This window comes from Xenopus tropicalis, chromosome 5 (assembly GCF_000004195.4).
Source record: "Xenopus tropicalis strain Nigerian chromosome 5, UCB_Xtro_10.0, whole genome shotgun sequence".
NCBI lineage: Eukaryota > Metazoa > Chordata > Amphibia > Anura > Pipidae > Xenopus > Xenopus tropicalis.
In genome coordinates this window covers 99,617,057-99,639,354 of record NC_030681.2, presented here as the reverse complement: position 1 = coordinate 99,639,354, position 22,298 = coordinate 99,617,057, and the positions used below count along the sequence as shown (strand labels likewise).

The window sequence follows — 22,298 nt, the reverse complement described above, 5'->3', positions numbered from 1 at the left end:
GATTTTGTGGGTCAGACTTTATCTGACCCACAAAATCTCGTCATGTAATACCACGCAACAGCTTGAGATTTTGTGGGATCCTTCCAAAAATCCAAAGGGCCAGATACGAATCAATGGAAGCATTTTATTTTAAGGTTTATAACTTGAAAACTTGTGAAGAAAAACTGTAAACTGAAATTGGGCAGATCTCGATCGGGCAGGTTTTATTTTTGTCCGTCGGATCAGGGATGCAGTTCCTGAACTGACAGTGCCTGTGCCTGCCATTCTAGGGCCAAATGATCAAATTAGCCCGACATGCAGTGTTCCCTTTTTACAGGCATGTTGTGTAAGATAGCAAAGCTTCCATATAGTTTACACATCAGATTTTTCTAATATTTGCATTATATTTTGACCCGTGCAACTATATTCAACTTGTAGGATGCAATTATTTCATCCAACACCATCCTACAAAATCTCCTGTGTAGTTTAGCTCTAATACAAAAGTCAGTGTTAATTAAAAAAAAAATCAAACCTTTGAAACCTCAGGTTTCCGATCTTGTGAGCTCAGGCTCAGCCTATGGCACATGGTGTGCTTTGACCTATACTGTGCTCAGATGCAAAACAACAGCATCAAGCCACCCTTATGTGTTCATCTCAACCTACTTTTACTGGGAGTTGCCTAGGTTTGGGCCCCCAGGCTCCCATCACTATATGCCATTCCCCTGATCTTTAAGGTTTCCCATACTAAGCAGATGTACACTGTAAGAAGCTGATTAATCAAAATGTAACTTTAGAGCTTAATACATAAAAACTCACCCACATTCTATTCATTCCAATGGGATTTTTGGAAGCCTATTTATCAATGGATGAGTTAGAATTCACAAAGTGATAAATACCCTTCTTAAGATGCCATAGGAATAAATAGAAAGTCAGCGAGTTTTTACGTAATAAGCTATAAACACACGTGTTGATAATTCTGCCCCTAAGTGCTGAGTGCTGTGGATGGGCCTACGCCACATTAACTGATGACACTAGGCCACACCCACATTTTTTCCCCCTACAAGTATGCCTCTGTATACTATAGGCAGATAATTTAAGATATATGTACTGTAACTATAACTATATATCAACAGAAGCAGGCACTGACACCCTTTAACATATATCTCTAAGGAATATAGTGACACACATTTTAACCTGTTTGTTCCCATCTGAGTACATTCTAATGGATGTGCTCAGATAGATATTTTCTTTTTAGACCAACAAACCCCACTGCTTTTTTTATTTTGACAGAGTTAAGATCAAATCCTTTGTAAAAAAAAGTGAAGGTATATATCTATATTTCTGTTGATCCATGCATTGTGCGTGCCTGTAATGCAAGTGGTCTGCTTTCAGTTAATAGTTTTAACCATGAGATGCCTGCTGCTCTGTTATAAAAGGGATTGTATACCCCATTTTATTAAAAATGTTGGGGTAGAATCTGTAAAACTTAAATGGCCAACTGACCCTTCTACACCAGAGATATACAACAACCCAGAGATCTAAGGCCTCGTTTACAGATGCTTCATATGCAGGTGCTTGGGTGCAAAATCACGCACCTTAGTGGTCATTTATAGAGTGATATGTCTGGGGCATAGTTTACCTTGCAGCTCATTCCAGTGTGTACAAGGCACCCCTCTATTAATGGGGGCACTAAGGTCTGTGCTCAAATTGACCTGCATGGTGCAAAGTACACAGCAGGGTCAAAAAGTGCCAAAAATATGGCGGTTTGTGCCCATTTTGTGAACATTGCACCCTGCTATGCAGTTTATAAATTAGGCTTCTCACCTTGTGCTCACTGCTAGAAAATAAACAACCAAAAACTCATAGCCCACCTCTGAATGGAACAAACAAAAATCACTTCCACTACAGGGCTGGAACTAGGGGTAGGCAGAAGAAGCATGTGCCTATGGCCCAACACTGGGAGGTCTGCCTACCCCTACTGCAGTCTCTTGAGGCCTGGACACAATCCCCATCTTGCCCGCTCCCTGATGCTTTCTCATCTCTTCACCTCCCCCAACGTCATCACGTGTGTGTGCATGTGCGCGTGTGCCCCTCATTCCTTGCTGCCAAGGATGAGGGAAGCCTTAGCCCACAGGACTAAATAACAATCTCCAGAATTCATCTGGGACTAATGTGGCTTTAAAATTAGTTTTGTTACTTGGATTAATTTGTATATATTTTGTGCAGCTAGGTTTGTCAGTTGTGCAGACGCTTAGGGGTAGATATATTAAAATGTGAGTTTAGAACTTAATACATAAAAACCATGTTCTGTTCATTCCTATGGGATCTTTAGGAGCATATTTATCAAACAGTGAACTCAAATCTGCCCCTTAGTGGCAGCTTCTGGCATATTTTGTTATTTTATCACACTAGTTGCTTCATTCAAAGTTGTCTTCTGCCCAGTACATTTATGCTTCTAATTTTCAGCACATTTGCCCTATTTATCTATTAAGTATACCATCACACATTTATAGGGAGGATTTATCAAATTTGTCACTCTTTATCATCCTTTGTCAAAGAAAAAAGTCAAATTCGAATGAAAATTTCGAGTTTTGGTTTAATGAGCTGGGAAAAATAAATAAAATAAACTTGCTTGAAATTTTCAGAGACCATACCATGTCTATTAAAATTTTTTTAGGATTATTTATATATTATATTGGATCATGTACAAGGTACTGTTTTACTATTTTATAGAAAAAGGAAATCATTTTGTAAAAAAATTCGTATTTTTTTTTATTATGGCCTTGCCATAATTCAGAGCTTTCCATATAACAGATACCATATCTGTTTTTGCATTCAGGGTCGGACTGGGGGGTGCAGGGCCCACCGTGGCTGCCGCCCCAGTGCCCAGCACCCCCCAAAGTGCCCTGGTCATGTCCCCCCCAAGGGGCCCCTGCTGTGCCCCCCCAACCCCCCCACAGGGCCCCCGTTACCCGCCCTACATCCTTCCCTGAGCAAGTGACTTACTTCCAATTCGTCAGGGGAGGGAGACCGGTTTTAGGTCTCTGGAGGATTAGGTCCGGGCCACTGGGGCCCACAAAGGCTGGGGCCCACTGGGTTTTTTTCCCGGTGCCCCTGCCAGACTCGGATTTATGGCAAGGCCACAAAGGCCTGGGCCTAGGGTGGCAGGGGAGGCATGCCACCCAGCTTCTGCTTTTAATGCGGGTTCCGAAACACTGGGGAAGTGTGGGAGACCTAATAGCTTTTAATGTGCCACACACAGATCCCCAGTGCTCCGTACCTGACTACAGACGTTTGCGCATGCAAGCACCTGCCCATGCGTGGACGGAAGGGGGCGGTAGTAAGTGAGGAGACCTAGGCCTAGGGGCGGTTGCATTGCGAATCTGGCCCTGGCCCCTGTGGCCCAGTCCGACCCTGTTTGCATTTGTGGGTTTTCTTAAGTGATTTTGATACATCTGCCCCTATGGATGAAAAAGTACACTGTATAAATATATTAGACTAACATGATGGGGTTATTTATAATAGGAGGATTTTTCTACTATTACATGACAACTGTGCCCCCCACGCCCTACACACACACAAAATCACACAGCATCCTCGGTAGTTATGCCACTGATAAAAAAAGCTATACTTATTTACACATTTGTATTTTTTATTCTACTTTATTACTATTAGCAGAAGCTACGATATTGGCTGCTTTAACGAGTATACTGTAAATACAGTAAAATAACCTAGTATGTTTCAGTTATACAAGAGTGTTTGTGCAAGAATAATTATACTAAACACATTTGTATCTCCCTAAAAAGCAGCTATTGTACCCACAGAGTACAACACCCTAAATAATTACACGCAAAGTGGTGTCAACAGTATCACAGTGGTGATAACAGCAATCATGCAGCCTACCAGCAAGGTGGTGCCACTACATATCTATGCATTTGTGCATTAAAGAAGGACATTTTTATGTGCTGTCCTTCTAACCCTTTTTTCTTTTCCCTACCCCCCCCCCCCAATCACATTCTTTTGTCCTAAGAACATACAGAATGACATTGTGAATGGTGAAAATAGAGACGAATAGTAAGGACAAAAGAAAGGAAAGACTAAAAGCAGGTGTTGGAAAGTTTTAGTAATAGCAAATGGCAGATGTAAAGATTGACTGTCAGTGCAAGGTGATAAAAGGGGTCGACTGACAGAGTGGAAGGAAGAGGGCAGAACCACAGCGAGGGGTTGAAGTACAGAAAACAGTGAGTGGTGGAAGGAAATTCTGACAGTGAAAGTTCATCCTAAGGCTAACAATAAGTAGTGAAAGTAAGGGCAGACTGACAGGTGAGAGAAGTAAAGACTCACTGACAATAAGTGAAGGAAATAAATACAAGTTGTAGTGAGTGTTGGAAGGTCAAGTTGACAGTGCTTTGCAGATACAATAATACACTGGCAGTCAAAAACAGAAAAGGGGAAAGACTGAGTGAGTGGTGGTTGGACAGTAAAAGGTGAAAATATGCGCAAGATTGAAAGGGAATTTGGAAGGATATATTGGCAGAGGAAAAAGTACATGCAAACTGACAGTGGAGATATAGACCAACAATGAGAGGTGTAAATGTGGGCGGACTGACAGTGAATAGCCTGCATATTTCATAAGGGTCCACAGGGAAGGTAAGCTTAGCTCAAGGATGTGTTAAATGTTGAATTACAACTTCTGCCTTCTCCACCCAGAGACCAAAAAAAAGAAAGAAAATAAAAAAAACACTATGCTCAGCATTAAGACATTTGTATCTGCAGAAAGCCCCATTTTTCAACTGCTAATAATGAACACTCAGCACAAATGCATGGCAGCATTTAATAAGTGGCATGGTAGAGATAATTCCTATCCACCAAACTATGATCACAGGGGTAACAAGAAAACCATGTTAGCATATCATATCTTAGGGTTGATTCACTAAAGGTCGATAAGTTTTATCACACGCTTTTTTGCGTTAAAATTGATGCGAAAAAAAACGCGTGATTCGCTAAAGTATCAACGCATGCGTTAAGTTGCATATTGCGTGCGTTAATTTACGTGCTACCGCATGCGTTAATTTGCGCGCTGAAATAACACTAACGCATGATTCACAAACACTTATAAATATCGCACTAAATATTGCATTTGTCTGTGCAAAAATTAACACCTACTTGAAGCAGCCGGTAATTATAGAAAAGTACAGTTAATGTGCTTTTGGCAATAAAACGCGGCGCGTTGATTAGTGCGCGTTCCAACAAAAATAGTCTTTGCGGCTAAAATAACGCAAGCAGCATCGCGAGTAAATTAGCGCAAGTATGCTTTTAGTTTGTGAAAAATTAGACGCAATAAAATTTTTAACGCACGCTATAAATAACGCACGTTTTATTGACCTTTAATGAATCAACCCTCTTATCTGTTATTAGCTTTCAATAAAGTCCATATTTGAGAGGTAATAGAGATTTAGCAATACTCAAGGGCACTTTTTGGCACAGTTTTGATAATTTGGTACAATGTACTACATTTTTCTGTTGATGGGCCAGAAGTTGGTATTTAGTATACTGAACATTTATACATCCTTGCATTATATTTATTAGATGTGTAATGGAGATCTGTAATGTTATATCAGGGACAAAATTTGCTTCAGGTATAGTACCAGCAAACAAATAAATACTTCATTCTAATTACTTGCTCTGGGGTCCTAGAATTGAAGCAAGCATTGAACCTAATGGCTTTTATATTATGCCCCTAAGGGGATGGATCTGCATGTTCCCCATGGTATAATGGGCATGAATAATGAGCCATTAAGGGCAGGATCCCAGGGCATGGGATCACATCTGGTCATACTCTTTACATGTTGCCCTGTCTGTTGCATTTCACTCTAAACATGGGGTTGCCTGCTATAATATGCTTCCCCCAGTACAATGTTTTTATTATTTTTATCATTATTTGGGGTGACTTGTTGATAACAATGTTAATTGGGCATCTTTCTGCCATACACACCTGTACTGCAAAAGCCATAGTGCAATTACCACTTTAGCAGTAGTTGTGAGTTTAGTACTTATGCTCGTAAAGTGTCTTAAATCACTTCTTCATTTCCGTCTTCACTAATATTTCAAATATATTCCCTCTTCTAACAGGCTACCTCATTGGACTAGATTTTGGAAAATCACCATGTCTAGTCTTATTCTCATCTGATCTTAAAATGATTTGAGAAAATTCATCACTGCACAAATAAGACAGTTTCTATGGCTCAAAACAGGAAAAAATAATTCATCTAAAATGTTCACATTCAGAGAAAACACCAGAATACCAAATACTTAAAAAAGGCTGAATATCAAACTGAATCCAAAGCCTAATTTGCATATTCACATTTGAAATTAATAAAAAAAATTGCTTCATCTGTGAACAAAAAATAATTTTATTCAGTTGTTCAGAGCTTTAAAGTCACATGACTTTAAGCATTCAACTGAACTAAATCCAAACCGTAAATATTTTTCCAAATACTGCAAATATTTTAAGGATTTGGTCAAATCCTAAACTGAATCCTGAATTTGCAGCATCCCTCTTAATTTATGAATTAAAAACACAGACAGGATATTGGCCATTTAATGTAGAATGTGCCCATTAATGAACGACTTTGCATTACTCAGGACATCCCCCCTACCAGTTCCCTCTTATATACACTTCCTTCTTCTCTATCCATGTCCAATAAAATATAGAAAAACAATTACTGGGAAAATTTCTTCAGTTTATTTTAGTTCAATAAATATGACCATCATTAATAGTTAATTAGTACAGGTACCGCACCCACTCAAAATACCATAAATAATACAAGACAAAGTTCCTCAAAGAGTGTGCTTGGACAATAGGAAATGATATATGTCTGTTCATACACCCTCAAAGTAACATCATGCGTTCACACATTCACACACGCAGACATATATACAGACTTTCCAGCAAGCACACTGTAATCTTTGTCTGTCACTTGTACTTTTCTTCCCGTCCTGCAGAAAGCCACAGGGCACTTTTAGTCAATATATCTACATATGCACAGCTACCTATGCTGTGCCTGTGCTCCTGTTGCATAACTCTACAGATCAGACGTTAAAACTCCAGGTCCTGTTTAGGCAGGATTTAGAGTTGCTTCTGTCAGAAAGACAGACTGGGTGTTTGAAAGGATGAATCCAAGGTGGCAAGGTATTTTAGTTCCAAATGCTGCCTCTAGAATCCCACTGCTTCATGGCAGCAAATGAAACAAAAGGAGATAATCCAGTAGCAGTGTCATCAGAGTGGGACAAAACATTGTGCAGACCATCCATGAGTCCTGGCAGTTGTTTTGGCTTGGGGGCTTGCCTGTATGAGCCTTGATAATCAGTCCCATTGCCCCAGTTGCACTCCGTTCTAGAAACTCCACGGAGTCCTTGTCTCCTCTGATTTCACCTTTTCATCTTCATCTTGCTTGGCATCTTTAAGAGAATCACAAAGGCTAAGTTAGTGGACATAAAATAACAAGGCAATGTGACATAAAAGTAGCACAAGGTACACATGTGTGCATATAATTACTTTTGCCCATCTGTAACAGATACAATTTACAGTGTATGGGGGTACTGATGGCATGTTCTGCATAAACACTTTTATTCGGACATAACACATGTTTACTAGGGCACTGTAAGAAACATATATTAAAGGTAAGAAAATCTACAGCAACTGCTAAAGCCAAAATAATGCAAAATGCATTCTCACAATAAAGCAGAGACCCACAATGTACTGGGATGCTGTGACAGAATTTGCTAGCATGTAAATATGCTGCCCACGTGGCAAACCTAACCTAAACCAAAGCTCTGACACATGTGCTCAGTAAAGATTGGAACACCGATTTCATATGATACAAGCACTAAGCCACATTTTGGCTTGTTAAAATGGATTTAAATCTTAAAATGCATTTACTGATACAATCAAAAACAGACCTTGGGACCAGGAGGAAGTCTGTATTGTATGTTAATCGGTGCCATTTTAAAATGCCTATGGCTTATGACAAGTATTACTAAATTAGCCTTTCCATCAGTTACATCACATCTGGCACAAGATGCAGGTGATATGCCATAGCAAATGGCAAACATTCTCACACTGTCAAATGGTATAACAATAATTAACAATACTAATAGTGACAATTGCAACATTGCCAGCAAAAATAAGTCACTACCATAAAAATATAATCCAGATGTTGGCTACACAAGGTTTGGACTAGAAGAGATAAAGACAGGGTGGGGGGGAAGAATTAACAAGAGTACTGCAGTATCGCTCAAACTAGTATACTGCAATACTTTATTTTATAGTGAGGGGCTGAAGTAAACTTACCTTTGCACTTGGTGCAACATCTGTCCCGCTTTGAACCAGTACCACATGTATTTCCTGTACACTCCTGTCTCCGACACTGTGTAACTCCCTCCTGTGAATACATATCACATATTATATTTCAGACACACTTCTAAAAGAGTCTTTTTCATTTGCACTATTTATGCTTCACTGCACCATTTCAATGCCTTTTTTAAATTGTTTAAGCTCTCCTCATTCTCACCAAAGCTCTTTCTGTCTTCCTTCTATAAAGTTTCTACCTGGGCCTCTCCCTGTTGCCATAAATAATTCTCCACCAGCAACATTTCTCTCCCACTGTTAAAGTAGTTATTCTATATTTTCCATTAGAGGGCTTTTGCCTTCTTTTAACCCAATTATGTATTTCCTCTCCAGCTTTCAACTTACCACACAAGCACATGTAACACACTTCATCTCTCCAAAGGGTGTCACAGTTGGATGCCAGCGCTCATTATTAGGGTACCAGTGACGCCCAAATTTGCATGATCGCGGTCCATCTGACTGCATACTGTCTGCCAGCTCCAAAGGACTTCGCTCCTCTACTGCAAAAGAGAACAATTAAAGCTGTTACATGCCATTACATGAATCTACACTGCACATTCATAATTTGGCTGCTAAGTTATTGCCTGCAACCTTTCATACTGGATGTATGAATTTGTATGAGAATTTATAACTTGCAATAATGTTTTCCTGCCCCTCATTTAATACAACTCCCAAACCCCCTCTCATATATGCCTTTAGTTTGACTTCTTTAAACCTCACCTGGGCACTGTTTGCAGCAATCAGATGGATTAGCACGAATTGGGTTGGTACAGGAAAGTCGTGGACAGGTCACCTTCTCACAATGCACTTCTCCAGTGGAACCCTGGTGCAAAATAAAGTGTTTTAGTCAAACAATAGCAGAAAAAAGTAAGCAGCCTTCATATATTTAGCAGTATGGAGAAAAGAATAGCAGCCAGGGATCACTATAAAAATATATACAACTCGAGTAAATGTTCTTATTATTAGTTACAAAGTTGTGATGGGACCATGACATTTATTGGTTCATTTTTACATTCTGCTACACATTATTCTTAGCTTTTTTTGTTTCTTCAGTCACGCATGTTCATCCTGAAACATAACTGCAATTGTTTATACTGGAAAGGTACTCACCTTGCAGGTGCAAATAGCACATTTAATTAGACCAAATGGAGGAACAAAAGGATGCCAACGTGTACCAGCCGCCTTCCATGAGCGATCTCCATCAAAGAAGCAGCCTGTTAAATTAATAAGAACAATTAGCGTTGGTGCTTTTACCACTGTAAAAGAGCTTGGATGTGGAACACATTGTGGTGTATAATAATATTGGAAAAGGTGCAGCAGGTTGAACAGAGCAGATGCCAGGAGCTAGTAAGCATTGCTTATGAGATAACTGTATAGGAGAAAAGGTGTTAAAGCTTGCAAGAATTTTTACCTTCATTTGCTGTGCGAGCTCTCTCGGTTTTTTTTACCTCTCTAATTTCTTTTTTTTCTGTAAAATTAATTAGAGAAATTGGTTACACAGGAGAAGTGACTTATTCCCAAAGAACTGATTCCCAAAACATGTAAGTTCCTCAGATGGCAAAAACCTGAGTTTTAGACTAGGCCTGACAGATGTTTAAACCCTACTCTCACCCATTCCCTCTCTATCCTATCCCCATGTTAATGACAAACTGGCATTTGATGCTGGAGGCTAATATGAATATAAGCCCAGCTGTTCTAATTGCTCTTTCTCAATGGCACTGCCAGACCACTAGTTCATGCCTGGCAAGTGCAATACTAATTACTTTTTACACCAAACTTGGACACATGTTTTTTTGCTTTTCCCATATGATGAGTTACCTTCGCACACAGGACAACACTGATCTGACAAATGGACAGGCTGGGAGCAGTTCAGAGGTGGGCACACAATAGGATCACAGATCACGGTACGTTTCTACATGAACAAAATGCATAGTGTTAAAGCATAAATGCATAGCACTTTTCAAATCAGAAGAATTACAACAGTTCTTAAGGTACCCTGGACACGACTAGCAATATTTCCTCCAGCTATTATTTTGAAAGGTACATACTATATAAATAAGTAAAAGGTAAAAAAACAAAACTTAATAAAAACTTGCTTTTCCTCTCACAGTTGTTTTGTTAAGCAATTTTTGAATAACATTCACTCAAAGAAATTGACTGAGAAGTTGATTTATAGCTGAGTTTTTGGAAAGCTATTCTACACAGTTTTTCATTACTTTGATTTTAGGATACATACAAACAAGCCAAATGACTGCATCAAACCATGACAGCTAACATTAAGCTAAATATTAATTTTCTGAATTTCTTAGTCAGGAGCCTTTTCTATTTACATGTAATTATACATGTAATTCACTATACACATACATGGCAAGAAAAGTTCTAATCTTTTCTGCCAAAACTATAGTATGCAGGTATCCCTAATTCCATTTCAGTAAATCATTAATTATTTCCCTTCATTAGGAAGCCTCATGCATATTGTCTAACATCTTTAGGCCAATTTCAAGAAAAATTCATTCGGCTAACCCACATATGTCAAACACAAGGCCCACGGGCCGAATCCAACAGCCTGGCTGCTTTATGTAGCAAACAAAGTAAGTCCATACACTCACGGTTCCTTGTAAACTCAGTCCGTTATCCACTGGTGCAGATCCTCCTGATGCACCTGGCCAGGTGCCTATAGTAATGAGCATAAGAAAAAAGGGGTAAAAAAAGCACACAAAAGAAATTGCTGGTGTAAAAAAATACCTCCAACCTGTTTATTGCGAATTGCACATACAGACCAAATGTTTCAAGAGTGTGTACTTTTTCCACTGATGAAGAGAGCATATAGCTCTTGAAACATTTGGTCTGTATGTGCACTCTGCAATAAACAGGTTGGAGGTATTTTTTTACACCACCAATTTCTTTTGTGTGCTTTTTTTCCCCCTTTTTTCTTATGCTCATGGCTGTTTTATGTGGCCCTTGGTGAGTGTGTCTAACCGTCCAGCATGAACAATTTCCATTTTACTCACATAGTTACTAAGAATGACTATTTTACTATGTATCTTAAAAAATTCGGCCCGCGACTTAGCCTGTGTTTTAGATTTCAGCCCCCTTATGTGATTGAGTTTGGCACCCCTGAGATAACCTATGATGATTTAGATTTGATTTTATTACCTGACAGCTGCACACAGAGCATTTCCTGTCATAATCTGGAGCCCATCGTGAACCATGGGCTCTTAGTTGACCTTCAAAAAAGCATGCTCTAGGATCTTTCCGAAGATCTTCTGGGTCTCGCTGCCTTCCCTCCTCATATAATTCATATTCATACTCAGGCTCCTCGGGAGTTAGAGAGACTCCTCCAGATTCACAGTTGTTAGGTATGTGCACCTATTATAACAGGAAATAATTTTAAGGAAAACAGATTAAGTTAAGAGAGGGAATGGCATGTATTGATGTCTGAATGGCATCAAAAAATGATAATTCAGTATATAAAATGATGACACTCACTTGTCCTCGAATTTCACCACGAGGGTTCAGTTTGGTGCTCACTTGAATAAATGCTGTGCCCCGGCTCAGATGTCCCAAAAGTTCAAGATCAAGGTCTTTTACACTACCCTGGGCCTAAAGGAGATGATAAGGAAGTGGAAGAGGAGCAATAGGTTTGAGAATATAAAGAATGTAACAGATGATAAGGAATACAGGGACAATCAAGAGATGGAATAGTGTTAGTATTAGAAAGTTTTGTTAAAAAAGATGTGAAAGAAGTGTGTTGCCAAAGGTGGCAAGGGCAGGGGTGGAAGGAAACAAACAAAAAGAAAAGAACATGTTTAATATGGTCTGTTCCAACAGCAAGGAAATAGCATATTAATCACTACTTCTGGCTAACCATCTCTACACAGTACAATAATATATACACAACTACAACAGACCAAGACAAGAGTATAATTTATTGCTAAATGATTTGTGATATCTTGAGCTTAGCTTTACTTGCCTAGTCTCTCAATACCACCTTAAACTATAGTTCCATGCAACCCTTGGAACCTTGATCTAATAATTAAACAACAGCTGGGTACCACAGTTTCGATATCCCAGGTCTCTATGATAATAATTTATGTCCAGGGGCCTCTAACCAAGAAATCATACATTCTGGTTCTGATTTCTGCATTTCACTGATTGTTCTCATAAGTTTCTTGCTGTACTTTGCTGCCCATTTACACATAAGTGTTAATATAATAAAGTACCACTCAGTGCACTTGTATGTTACAGGCCTCGGATATGACATGATTTATTGGTGCCGACTCCTGGCAAATGTTTTCTCTTGCTAAATGTGCAATCCACATAATACAGCTAAATTGGCACAAACAAGCTTTAGCAAATAGCAGAAACACTTCATTAACCTCTGTTCTTGCTCTTTGCAATTCATTTGGCTCAATATTTCTTAACTATGTTTATAACATTATTTTTAATATTTAAAAACACACATTCACAAAAAAATCACATTCCTATCCTTTATTGGTGTAATTACTAACTTTACTATGAGACTGCTGAATTAATTGCCAGAAAAGCTTCTGCCTTTACATGTCTGAATATAATTTAGAAAATGTCTCTTACCTCTGACCCATAGAAGCCCTTTAACAACCTCTTGTGCCCAGGGGTACTCTCACCGACTTCACCAAGCTCAGCAAAACCATGGAGATGAGCATTCAGTGCAGCATCCTCTGCCTTACCCAGACCAGTCACCACAATCTGATAATGCAGATGGCAGTGCTCATCCAGTGAAACCCATGCGTGACCTGCTGAGCCTGTCCTGATGGGTGGTGACACAAACTGACCAGCTAGAGGAACTGGGAGCTCTGTAAAGAAACAGGGATATCAGGTAAAACTGCAAACGACCACCACTACATATATTATATACAGTCCCCTATCTAAAAGAAAGTTGTACGGCACTGTTGAAGCCAAGCAAAGGGTTACACGATAGAAACTCTCTGCTACAAGCCACCTCCCTATGTAGGGGAAAGAGAATGTGAGACCTCCCAGGTCTGCAGAGAACACAAGAAAGAAGGGGGGGAAGCAAGAAAGAATGGGATAGTAAAGCAGGAGAGCAAGAATGCAATTTGAAATGGTGGGAAGGAGAAAGAGTTAAAATAAAACAGTGAGAGAAGAGCAATGCAGCCTCATAAAAATAGATATACCTAGAAAGTTAGACTGTTAAAGACAGATATAAAGATACAAATGCATGGCACACTTACGCTCATATCTGGCCCAAAGGCCGCTGTATAGCAGAGGGGTTATTTGACCTCTAAGTTCCCCTTCCTGGAAATCCTTTGTTGCTACATTAAGGAAGAGCTCACTTTGCAACAGCATATGTAGGTCTCGTGCATTAGCATCTATCCAGTATCCCCAGACCTGAAAGAGAAAATCAACACCACTTTAGTTAATAATTGCACCATTAACAGCCTTTGTGCCATTTTTTTGCATAAATAGCTATACCAGAACTTTTCTTTCAGCACATTCAAACATACATATAATTTCCTGCATTATTTACACTGTACTAGTGTGTTAAGAGGAACATGGAGGAAATAATTAAGGTTTTACTATACACTGCCCTATACAAGCTCTAGAGGCACCGCACTTGGCAACAAAGGGGTATTTTTTTTCTATCACAATTAAAATGCAGTAAAATGCAGAGTGGACAATAATTCTATATAAGGGAAATTGGAAAATTATACCAATATTACAATATATATATATATATATATATATATATTAGTATTAACTATAAATGTTTGCATTTTACAATATAAATTAACCTACCCTTATTTGCCACTTGTTCCTATCTAGCACGAAAATGCAAATATATTGTGCCTTCTGTTTAAACCACAGACCCATACAGCATGTTACAGGTGCTATCTCACCTCCTATGTTTATTTCCCACAACAAAAACGTATAAATATAATTCATACCCTTCCATCTTGGTAGTCCTTGGTCATATCATGCAGTATATTTCTCTTTGTTTTTCTGCGAGGTTTTGTCTCCAGTGTCACTGCTGTCACAGCACTTGTGGTACCAGCAATTTGAATCTGTGGAAAAACAGGTCAGGAGGTGAGCTGAAGAATACAGGAAGGGAAAAAGGCAAGCCTCTCCAGTTCATAAACACATCTGCCCAGATTTTATTCACTACCTGATATTCCATGGTTCCATTTTCATGCAGTGTGATGCTTGCAGATCCCACAGCTCCAGTTTTGGTGGGATTTAAAGCGTCACCACCAGACAACACACTCTGCAGTGCTATGGAGAAAGCAAGGACATGTTACCAATTAAGATAATTATTTATCTAGAGTTCACTTTTAACAGTTGACTTTATGAAGTGTACTACTTACTGTCACATGATTTTCTGACTGTGATGATGCCTGACATGCGTTGCCCACGTCTCCCTTCTGTCTGCACTGAAATCTCCAGCTGACCTTGGGCCAGCCACTGCATCTCACGGCTTGAAAGGTCTGGCAACACCTCTGCAAAGTCTTGTTCCTGATGGCCGTAATATGTTCATAAAATAACACAAGGAATAAGAGTTGATTAAAAGTTCTTTAGTGACCAGAAATGTGGTGGTACAACATGTATAAGAAACATTTTTAGTAATATGAAGTTTATTTATAAAATAAAATTATGTAAAATGTTGAGGTTTACATTGCATTTTGTTCTCACATTATACATTATCTCACCTGTGCAGAGATGTTAGCGTAAAGCTCCCGTATCACATGGTTCTGATGCAAGATTTGCACAAGTATTTGAATCTGATCTGAAATAGTAAAGAAAATTTCAGGATAATAGGAAATAAAATTATGCTTGAGCATTCTCATTTTTGCCCCAAAAGTTTTGTCCATTCTCATTTTCAGAAGTTCTTTTATGTTTAAAAGAGACCCAAGTCATTAGAAATAGTTCTCCTGAACTCTCACCTCTTTCTCCACCACGAAGACCTCTGAGCATAAGGATAAAGTGCAGATTGTCATCCACGTCACTTAGTGTAAGCATTGCGAGTCCTCCACCTCCTGTTACATCAGAGTCTTCTGGGGTAAGAAGTGCACTGAAGGACTCTGAGAAGAAGTAGAAAAAAAACTTTAGCAGAACAATATAGTATTTCATAACAACCAACAATTAACCCTTCTAGTGACACTTCCCTCTCCTCATCTTTCTGTCCTTGGAAATGTCCCCAGATCTCAAAACTGACCATGTGCTTGTAAACACTTAAGTGTTCACAGAACCAGAAAGTAAAGCCTATAGTCTTCATTCCCCTACTTGAATTAAATCAGTAAACATTTCCAGTTGGCATACCATATATAGTATGGAGTCACACCCTCTCTGTACTTTTACAATTTCATGTCATACAATGGCCCAGTTGCATCTATGGCCATATGTGAATATTCTGCATCTGTACCCACAATCCCACACTCTTACAGATGACTGTATACCTTCTTCAGTCTAATAAAAGTTTCTAACAATCAATGCAAATTCATTTCACACCATCATTTTAGTCACTTCTTACCTGAAAACAGGGCTTTGTGTTTGACAATCTTGCCTGATATTTCAGGCTCTGAAAGTGTTGTGGTCACCAAAGATACCAGAATGTGACCCATGCGGAGAAGACGTAGAGTTGAGCGATTTAGAGACCTCCAAATACCACAGATCTACAAGAAAAAGACATAACTGTATTAGAAACAAATGGTCAAAGTCAGAGAAAACACTTTTAAATAGTGAAGAGATTGTTCCCTTACAGTGTCACCTCGTGGGGATCCCATTCTGTGCACTGGGTGTTCAAACAGCACAGAACCTTCAAGATCGGAGAAGCGGATTCGGGAAAGTCTGTCTATCCTGGAATCAAAGACAAAGTCAGTTAGAAAAAGATCTACCAAATATATAAATCCGCACCACTACAAAAAAGTTAAAAATTATAAACTTTATTACACTCCATTAAAATAAACCCCATGTACAAAGACTGATGTGTTTCATGCTTACCCAGCACTTAATCATAAGCTCCAGAAAATATGGTCATTTACACACATATATATATATATACATGGTTTCAAACACACCCCAAATTAAAACCAATCAACCAGTGACAACTCACTTGTTCCAAGTTAAACAGGTTGCTTAATTAACCCTGTCTCGTGAGGTTTAAGCTTTAACAATTCTAGACTAGTGAGTTGTCACTTAGTGATTGGTTTTAATTTGGGGTGTGTTTTAAACCATGTATATATATATATATGTGTTCATATAAAATAAAAAATTTGTAAGAGAAAAAAGTTGGGGGAGATGGGAACTAAAACTGCAGAACTGATGAGGAATACAAGATATACTCTCACCATTTATAGGTGATTGAGAAGAGCAAACTGGAGCGCTGCAGATTGAATCGAGCCTTGGCTACTCCACTGGTAACTGGGGGCCACACGTGGCTGGGTGCTGTTAATAATGCAACATATTCTGCAAAGAAAAAAAGAACAATATAAGCATACACACTTAAACATGATATTTACCAGTGAGCATGAGAACATGGATACTAATAGCTTTTGCTCCTTAAAATGTTCTTTACAGTATTCATGTATCTATACTGTATAGAGAAACAATCATCACTAAATTACAATGAACACCGATGAGTAAGCTGCAAAGAAGCTGAAGTAGGGACTAAATATATTCTTATCCCCACAAGTACTTGGCCCATGGCCCTATAGTTCTTGCCTAATAAACAAAAGCTGTATTAAACATGTTTTCAATAATAATGATATTTATCTGTTTGACTTAGAAAACAGTCTCTTTGTGACAGAAAAGGATAGCTTACAGATAACAAGGGGGTAACACATTTGTTTTATATATGTTCCCTGTATAATGGTTGCTGAATTTCAACTAGTTTATAATTATCTTGTGTTGGGAAATGTGGCTTTTACCTTCATAATAAGTCTAATGCACAGTATTGTAACAGCTTTGTTCTTTACTGCTCAAAACCATGTATTACCTACATGTTGCATTAATCAGTACAGGATTATTGGATTTCTATGCCTATTTCTTAGGCAGAATTTTACCTGAACGATTCTCCTCCACAGTGACATCATCAGAACTAAGGTAAGAGCGATCATTATAAAGATCATCATCCTTCCCATGAAAATACTCGAATCCATCAAAAACAAAGTCTGATTTCTTTATAGGAGGAGGAGGAGCTGAAAAAAAAAGTTGATATAGCGATATGAGTTTATAGGCCACACTAAACAAGTGAAGCATCAGGGACCGAGAGGGGGAGTCAAATAAGGCAAGGGAAGAAGTGAGAAATGTGAGTATTCTTACCTTTGGGACAAGTCTTGCAGCAATGTCCAGAAAGCAGGACAGGGTTAGAACAGGAGGGTGAGGGGCAATCATGTTTGATGTTTTTGCAGCTGACTTTGCCAGATGGTTTTCCCCGGCGACTTCGCTGCTGAAAAGATAAAAATTAGTTTTAGTGAAGTGATTTCAAACTGTATACCTGGAACAAATTCTGTTGGATGATCAAAATAGAACAAAGTCAGAAGCATTTTCATGCATTTAAGTAGGCGTAACATTATAAAGATATATAGGATAAGGGGAGAGGAAAACAGAGACAAAATAAATGCTCTATTGCTTTCAAATTCACAGGTTCTAAATGAGAAGATTCAGCTCACAATCAGTCCTTGACAAAAGAAGAATTAGCTCCTAATGATGCTCTCAGTAGCCTATAGTAACCCCCTTATTAGCACATACTAACTACTCACTAACAGGATAGCATGGGCTAGCACAAAAGCTATCCAATACACAAATCCAGAACTTCCTCTTCACTCATTAGTGGTCAGTAATACTGCCTAGCTAACTCATTATGTATCTAGTAATTAGCAATTAATAGCAGCCAAATCTGTCTCCTCCTTACTTACTTCAATTCTTATGTGAAGCCTATTTTATTGTCTGGTTCCTTTTTAAATGCACCCGTCTAAAAGACCTTTCCAGCTACCTGCAATCTCTTTGTTTTCTTATATTTCACTTACCACCCTCCCCCGTTAGTATTATACCAGCACCACCTTTATTTGCTTTTAAATTATATTTGCATGTGTGTGTTTGGCCCTTATATCCCTTCTTACCGGCTCACAATAGCATAATACACAGTGCATAACTCCGAATGGATCCCCAAGATCTGGATGCCATGAATCCTCCAGAGAGTAAAATTTTCCACCAAACGTACAACCTGAAATATAAAAAAAAGATTAGACACAGTCCCCTGGATTAGTTTTCCTAGTCAATGACCCTCTCAGAGCAGTTCTCACAAAAAAAAGCCCTTGAGAATGGTGTACATAATGGCTGCAAACCCAAGAGCATGTAGTGAATGAATTTCACATAGCATTACATGGCATGACTGGATCTGACTGTTAGCAGTTGTAGTCCTGTAACATCTGAGGACACAAGGTGAATTAATGTTCTGCAAATGGATCCCTTACTGCTTTCTAACTTTTTCAGTGCAGAAGGCAGATTACACCTCCCCACCTCCAGTTAAACAGCCATGCCTTCCATTATCAAATGCAGCAACAATGTTGCAAAGAAGAAAACATATAATAACAATATGAATAATAATAATCCTTAGATCCATCTAAGTAACACAACTAACATTTATTTCCTCAGAGAACTACATAAATTGTAACCAAAACGAAACGAAAAAGATTAGATCCCTCAAAACCCAGCAAATGGTGAAAGGATTCCACTGAAGAGCATATAGACTGGATCCAATGAGAATAGTGTCTACATGCCAAAGAAGGCCCCATACAACAACCCCAAAATGCAGAGCATTAAGCTAAGTCCTCTCCCTTCTGGAAGATATTAAAGTGAGGTTGGTGCAGCTGTTGGCCGCTCTGTATTTTGCTGATTTCTGGCAGAAGTTCTGGGAGTGTGAAGAGACTATACCCGAGCCAGACGCTGCCTCTGAGGTACCGTAACCAGACAAAAAAACAAAATGTTGCTCCAACCGAATCACACAAACAGTTCCCACTAACCCCTACAACACCATGCACAGCAAAACAAACATAGCATGCACATGCCACAGCCTGCAGAAAAACATGCAACACTTATGTCAGCAACAGGCAATAGTTTGGAAAGAAACAAACAAGCAAATTCATCAGCCCCCTGAGAACATCTGCTTGAGCATGTGGGAGAAACTAGGAGATGTGTGACAGCACGCAAAGCAACCTGCACATCACACGTTGCTCAATGCATGCAATTTGTAGGTAGAACACACAGGAATGTTAACATCAACACATGCTGACTGAAAAAACATGAGTAAAATAAATCAGTAACATGTAAATTACTAAGAACATACCAGGGAAAAAGAGTCTGTAAACAAATGGGTATGCCCTGTGACATGCAGGGAAAGGCTAATTGACATCTATGTTTTCTAAGTTAAGCATTTAATCTTCCATGTAGGTTGGCCACCATACCACAACTTGTGGAGCACCTTAAAAATATGCATGGGGGAGCATGGAAAGGTGTAGAAGTGTCCTGTATTTAATGTAAAATTGTCTTTTGAATTTGCCCTTACAAATGTTTTCAGGAGCTGCTGGGAATTGTAGTACAACAAATGGAAGGCCTCAGACTGACAGAAAACATGAATGATGGCAAAAGTGTACATGAACAAGATGGAGAATCAGTGCATGCTATGCAGAAAGCATGAGGAAGAATATATAGTCACAGTATGACTAACAAGAAAGCCATTGCCTTGCTGCTTTTATAAAATTGACTATCCTTTCTGTATAACAGAAGGGAATGATAAGGGCAGTGGTGCAGACAAGGGCAGTTTGGTGGGGTTACACTGAGTGTACAATTGATGGGGGGGGGGATATACACTGTGAGGTTTCATGTCCAGAACCCCAAATATCCATCTGGGACATGACTGAGCAGAACTCTGGCAGCTGAAGAGCTCTGTGTAATGGGCTGAGTTACATAAACATTCCCTCATAGCAACTAATAAGCAAATCTCTTCCTATGGGAGCGATTAGTGTGACAGCACATTCCCTAAGTCTGCTCTAAGCTCTGCTTCGCTCCAATAACAGCTCTGCTTCTTCTCCTCACAAAACTTCAGCGGGAAACTGCCTGACCCCCAAGGTCACTGACACTTACTGAACCTCCCGTTCGTGTTGGGAGGAATCCAACCTCTTGTTGTAACTCTTTATGGCAGGCATGTCCAACCTGCGACCCTTCTGCTGCTGTTTAACTACAAATCTCTGCATCACCGTGTGATAAAGATAGGCTGCTGCTGGGTGCCGCTATACAACCGCAGCTGATGGGCAGGTTGTGCGAATGGATATGTCTGGGCACTACTAATGTGGCATCCTAAGGATTTAGGCATACTACTGATCACTGCCCTGGGCACTACTAATGTGGCATCCTAAGGATTTAGGGTTACTACTGATCACTGCCCTGGGCACTACTAATGTGGCATCCTAAGGATTTAGGGTTACTACTGATCACTGCCCTGGGCACTACTAATGTGGCATCCTAAGGATTTAGGGTTACTACTGATCACTGCCCTGGGCACTACTAATGTGGCATCCTAAGGATTTAGGGTTACTACTGATCACTGCCCTGGGCACTACTAATGTGGCATCCTAAGAAATTAGGGTTACTACTGATGACTGCCCTAGCTGCTACAACTGAGGTTTAAGAACCCCAATTAATACAATGTACTCCCTGCAGTAGAACTGCAGCCCCCCAATAACTACCGTCACCCAATTGTCACTCACCTGCTGGTGTCTTAGATTGGAGGGGCTCCTGTTCAGGCTGAATGGGCAGGAAAACCTTTGGGCGAGAGCAATCCACAGCCATAATCCACAGGGTCCACAGAAGTAAGATGGGGGAACAAAGCATTTTTGTGGTAGCCCCGAGCAAGCTCAGTGAGTCCAAAGAGTTGAGGATTGTATAGTGACCGTTTAGTGTATATGCCCTGCACTATACCCAGCAAACTGTTACTTGTCTCTGGCTCTCTGGGTCACATCCCCGGTACATGTGCTATGTACCCTTCCCTTGTGCCAACAGGCAACACTGCGCCACACACACTCCAGTAGTGAATAGAGCGCTCTCTGCTATCCGGACCAGTCACTTCTGCACAGCAGGTACCAATGTCCGGAGGGGACAGTTCTGTCCAGTGTCCGATGAGTCTTCTGATGGCTCAGTGGGACTAGCGCAGGATTTATAGGCGGGGGCACAGCGAGCAAACAAAGCCCCCCACCCGGCCCCCTTTCCAATTTTGCCGAAGTATATTGCACTCACTCTGGGAGTTGATGAGTCGCTCAGCGGGGTCTCTGCCCAAGGAAAGTGTCTCTTAACAGCATTGAATAGCCCAGCGGGGAGCAGCGGGAGCTCTCGACTACCCCCTAACCCGACACACTCAGACACAGCATCCTGACTCAGCCTGGACCCACCCAGGAGAGAGGGAAGAGGATGAGCACAAATGGAGAGAAAGAGGGATACAGAGAGAGAGACAGAAGTGGGGGACATGCAGATAATTGCATGTGGGAAAGCTACATAGAATTTGACAAGATTTGGGGAATAATCAGTATGGCATGGAAATAAAATGGGGGGATAGAAGTATTAGGGGAGGCATATTAATATAGAGAGGGAGATATCAGGCAGAATATGCAAAGAGGGAGAAGTGGATCAGGGGTGATATTGAAAGTCAGAATTGAAGTAGAGAGTGTGATTCAGAAAAAGGGATGTTGCCCAGGGAGATAGTTGCAAGAAAGTGAAGAGTGGAGAAGAGAGAGTATGTTATGTAATGGGAAAAGAGAAGCAGAGGGAGAGAGTTATAAAATTACAGAAAATGAGAAGAGGAGCAGAGAAAGTAATACAGAAAAGCATATGTGAAGCAGACTGAGAGAGTAGTACAAAAAAA

The 22,298-nt window shown here is 39.8% G+C and overlaps 1 protein-coding gene across 3 annotated transcripts; it reads right to left on the bottom strand.

The window, feature by feature from the left end:
• Positions 1-6,566: 6,566 nt before the first annotated feature.
• Positions 6,567-21,741, bottom strand: chrd.1 (chordin, gene 1). Of its 3 annotated transcripts, none has more exons than XM_012962976.3 (23): positions 21,151-21,741; positions 18,505-18,608; positions 17,705-17,831; positions 17,446-17,580; positions 16,732-16,849; positions 16,144-16,240; positions 15,915-16,056; positions 15,328-15,465; positions 15,094-15,170; positions 14,752-14,899; positions 14,553-14,659; positions 14,335-14,451; positions 13,621-13,777; positions 12,983-13,224; positions 11,879-11,992; positions 11,546-11,758; positions 10,208-10,301; positions 9,801-9,857; positions 9,500-9,603; positions 9,110-9,212; positions 8,735-8,889; positions 8,333-8,423; positions 6,567-7,440 (listed from the first exon to the last, which is right to left on the bottom strand). In XM_012962976.3, exons 1-23 carry the CDS (start codon positions 21,272-21,274, stop codon positions 7,376-7,378), a joined length of 2,829 nt encoding a protein of 942 aa, XP_012818430.1. In that variant the 5' UTR covers positions 21,275-21,741; the 3' UTR covers positions 6,567-7,375.
• Between the last annotated feature and the right edge of the window lie 557 nt (positions 21,742-22,298).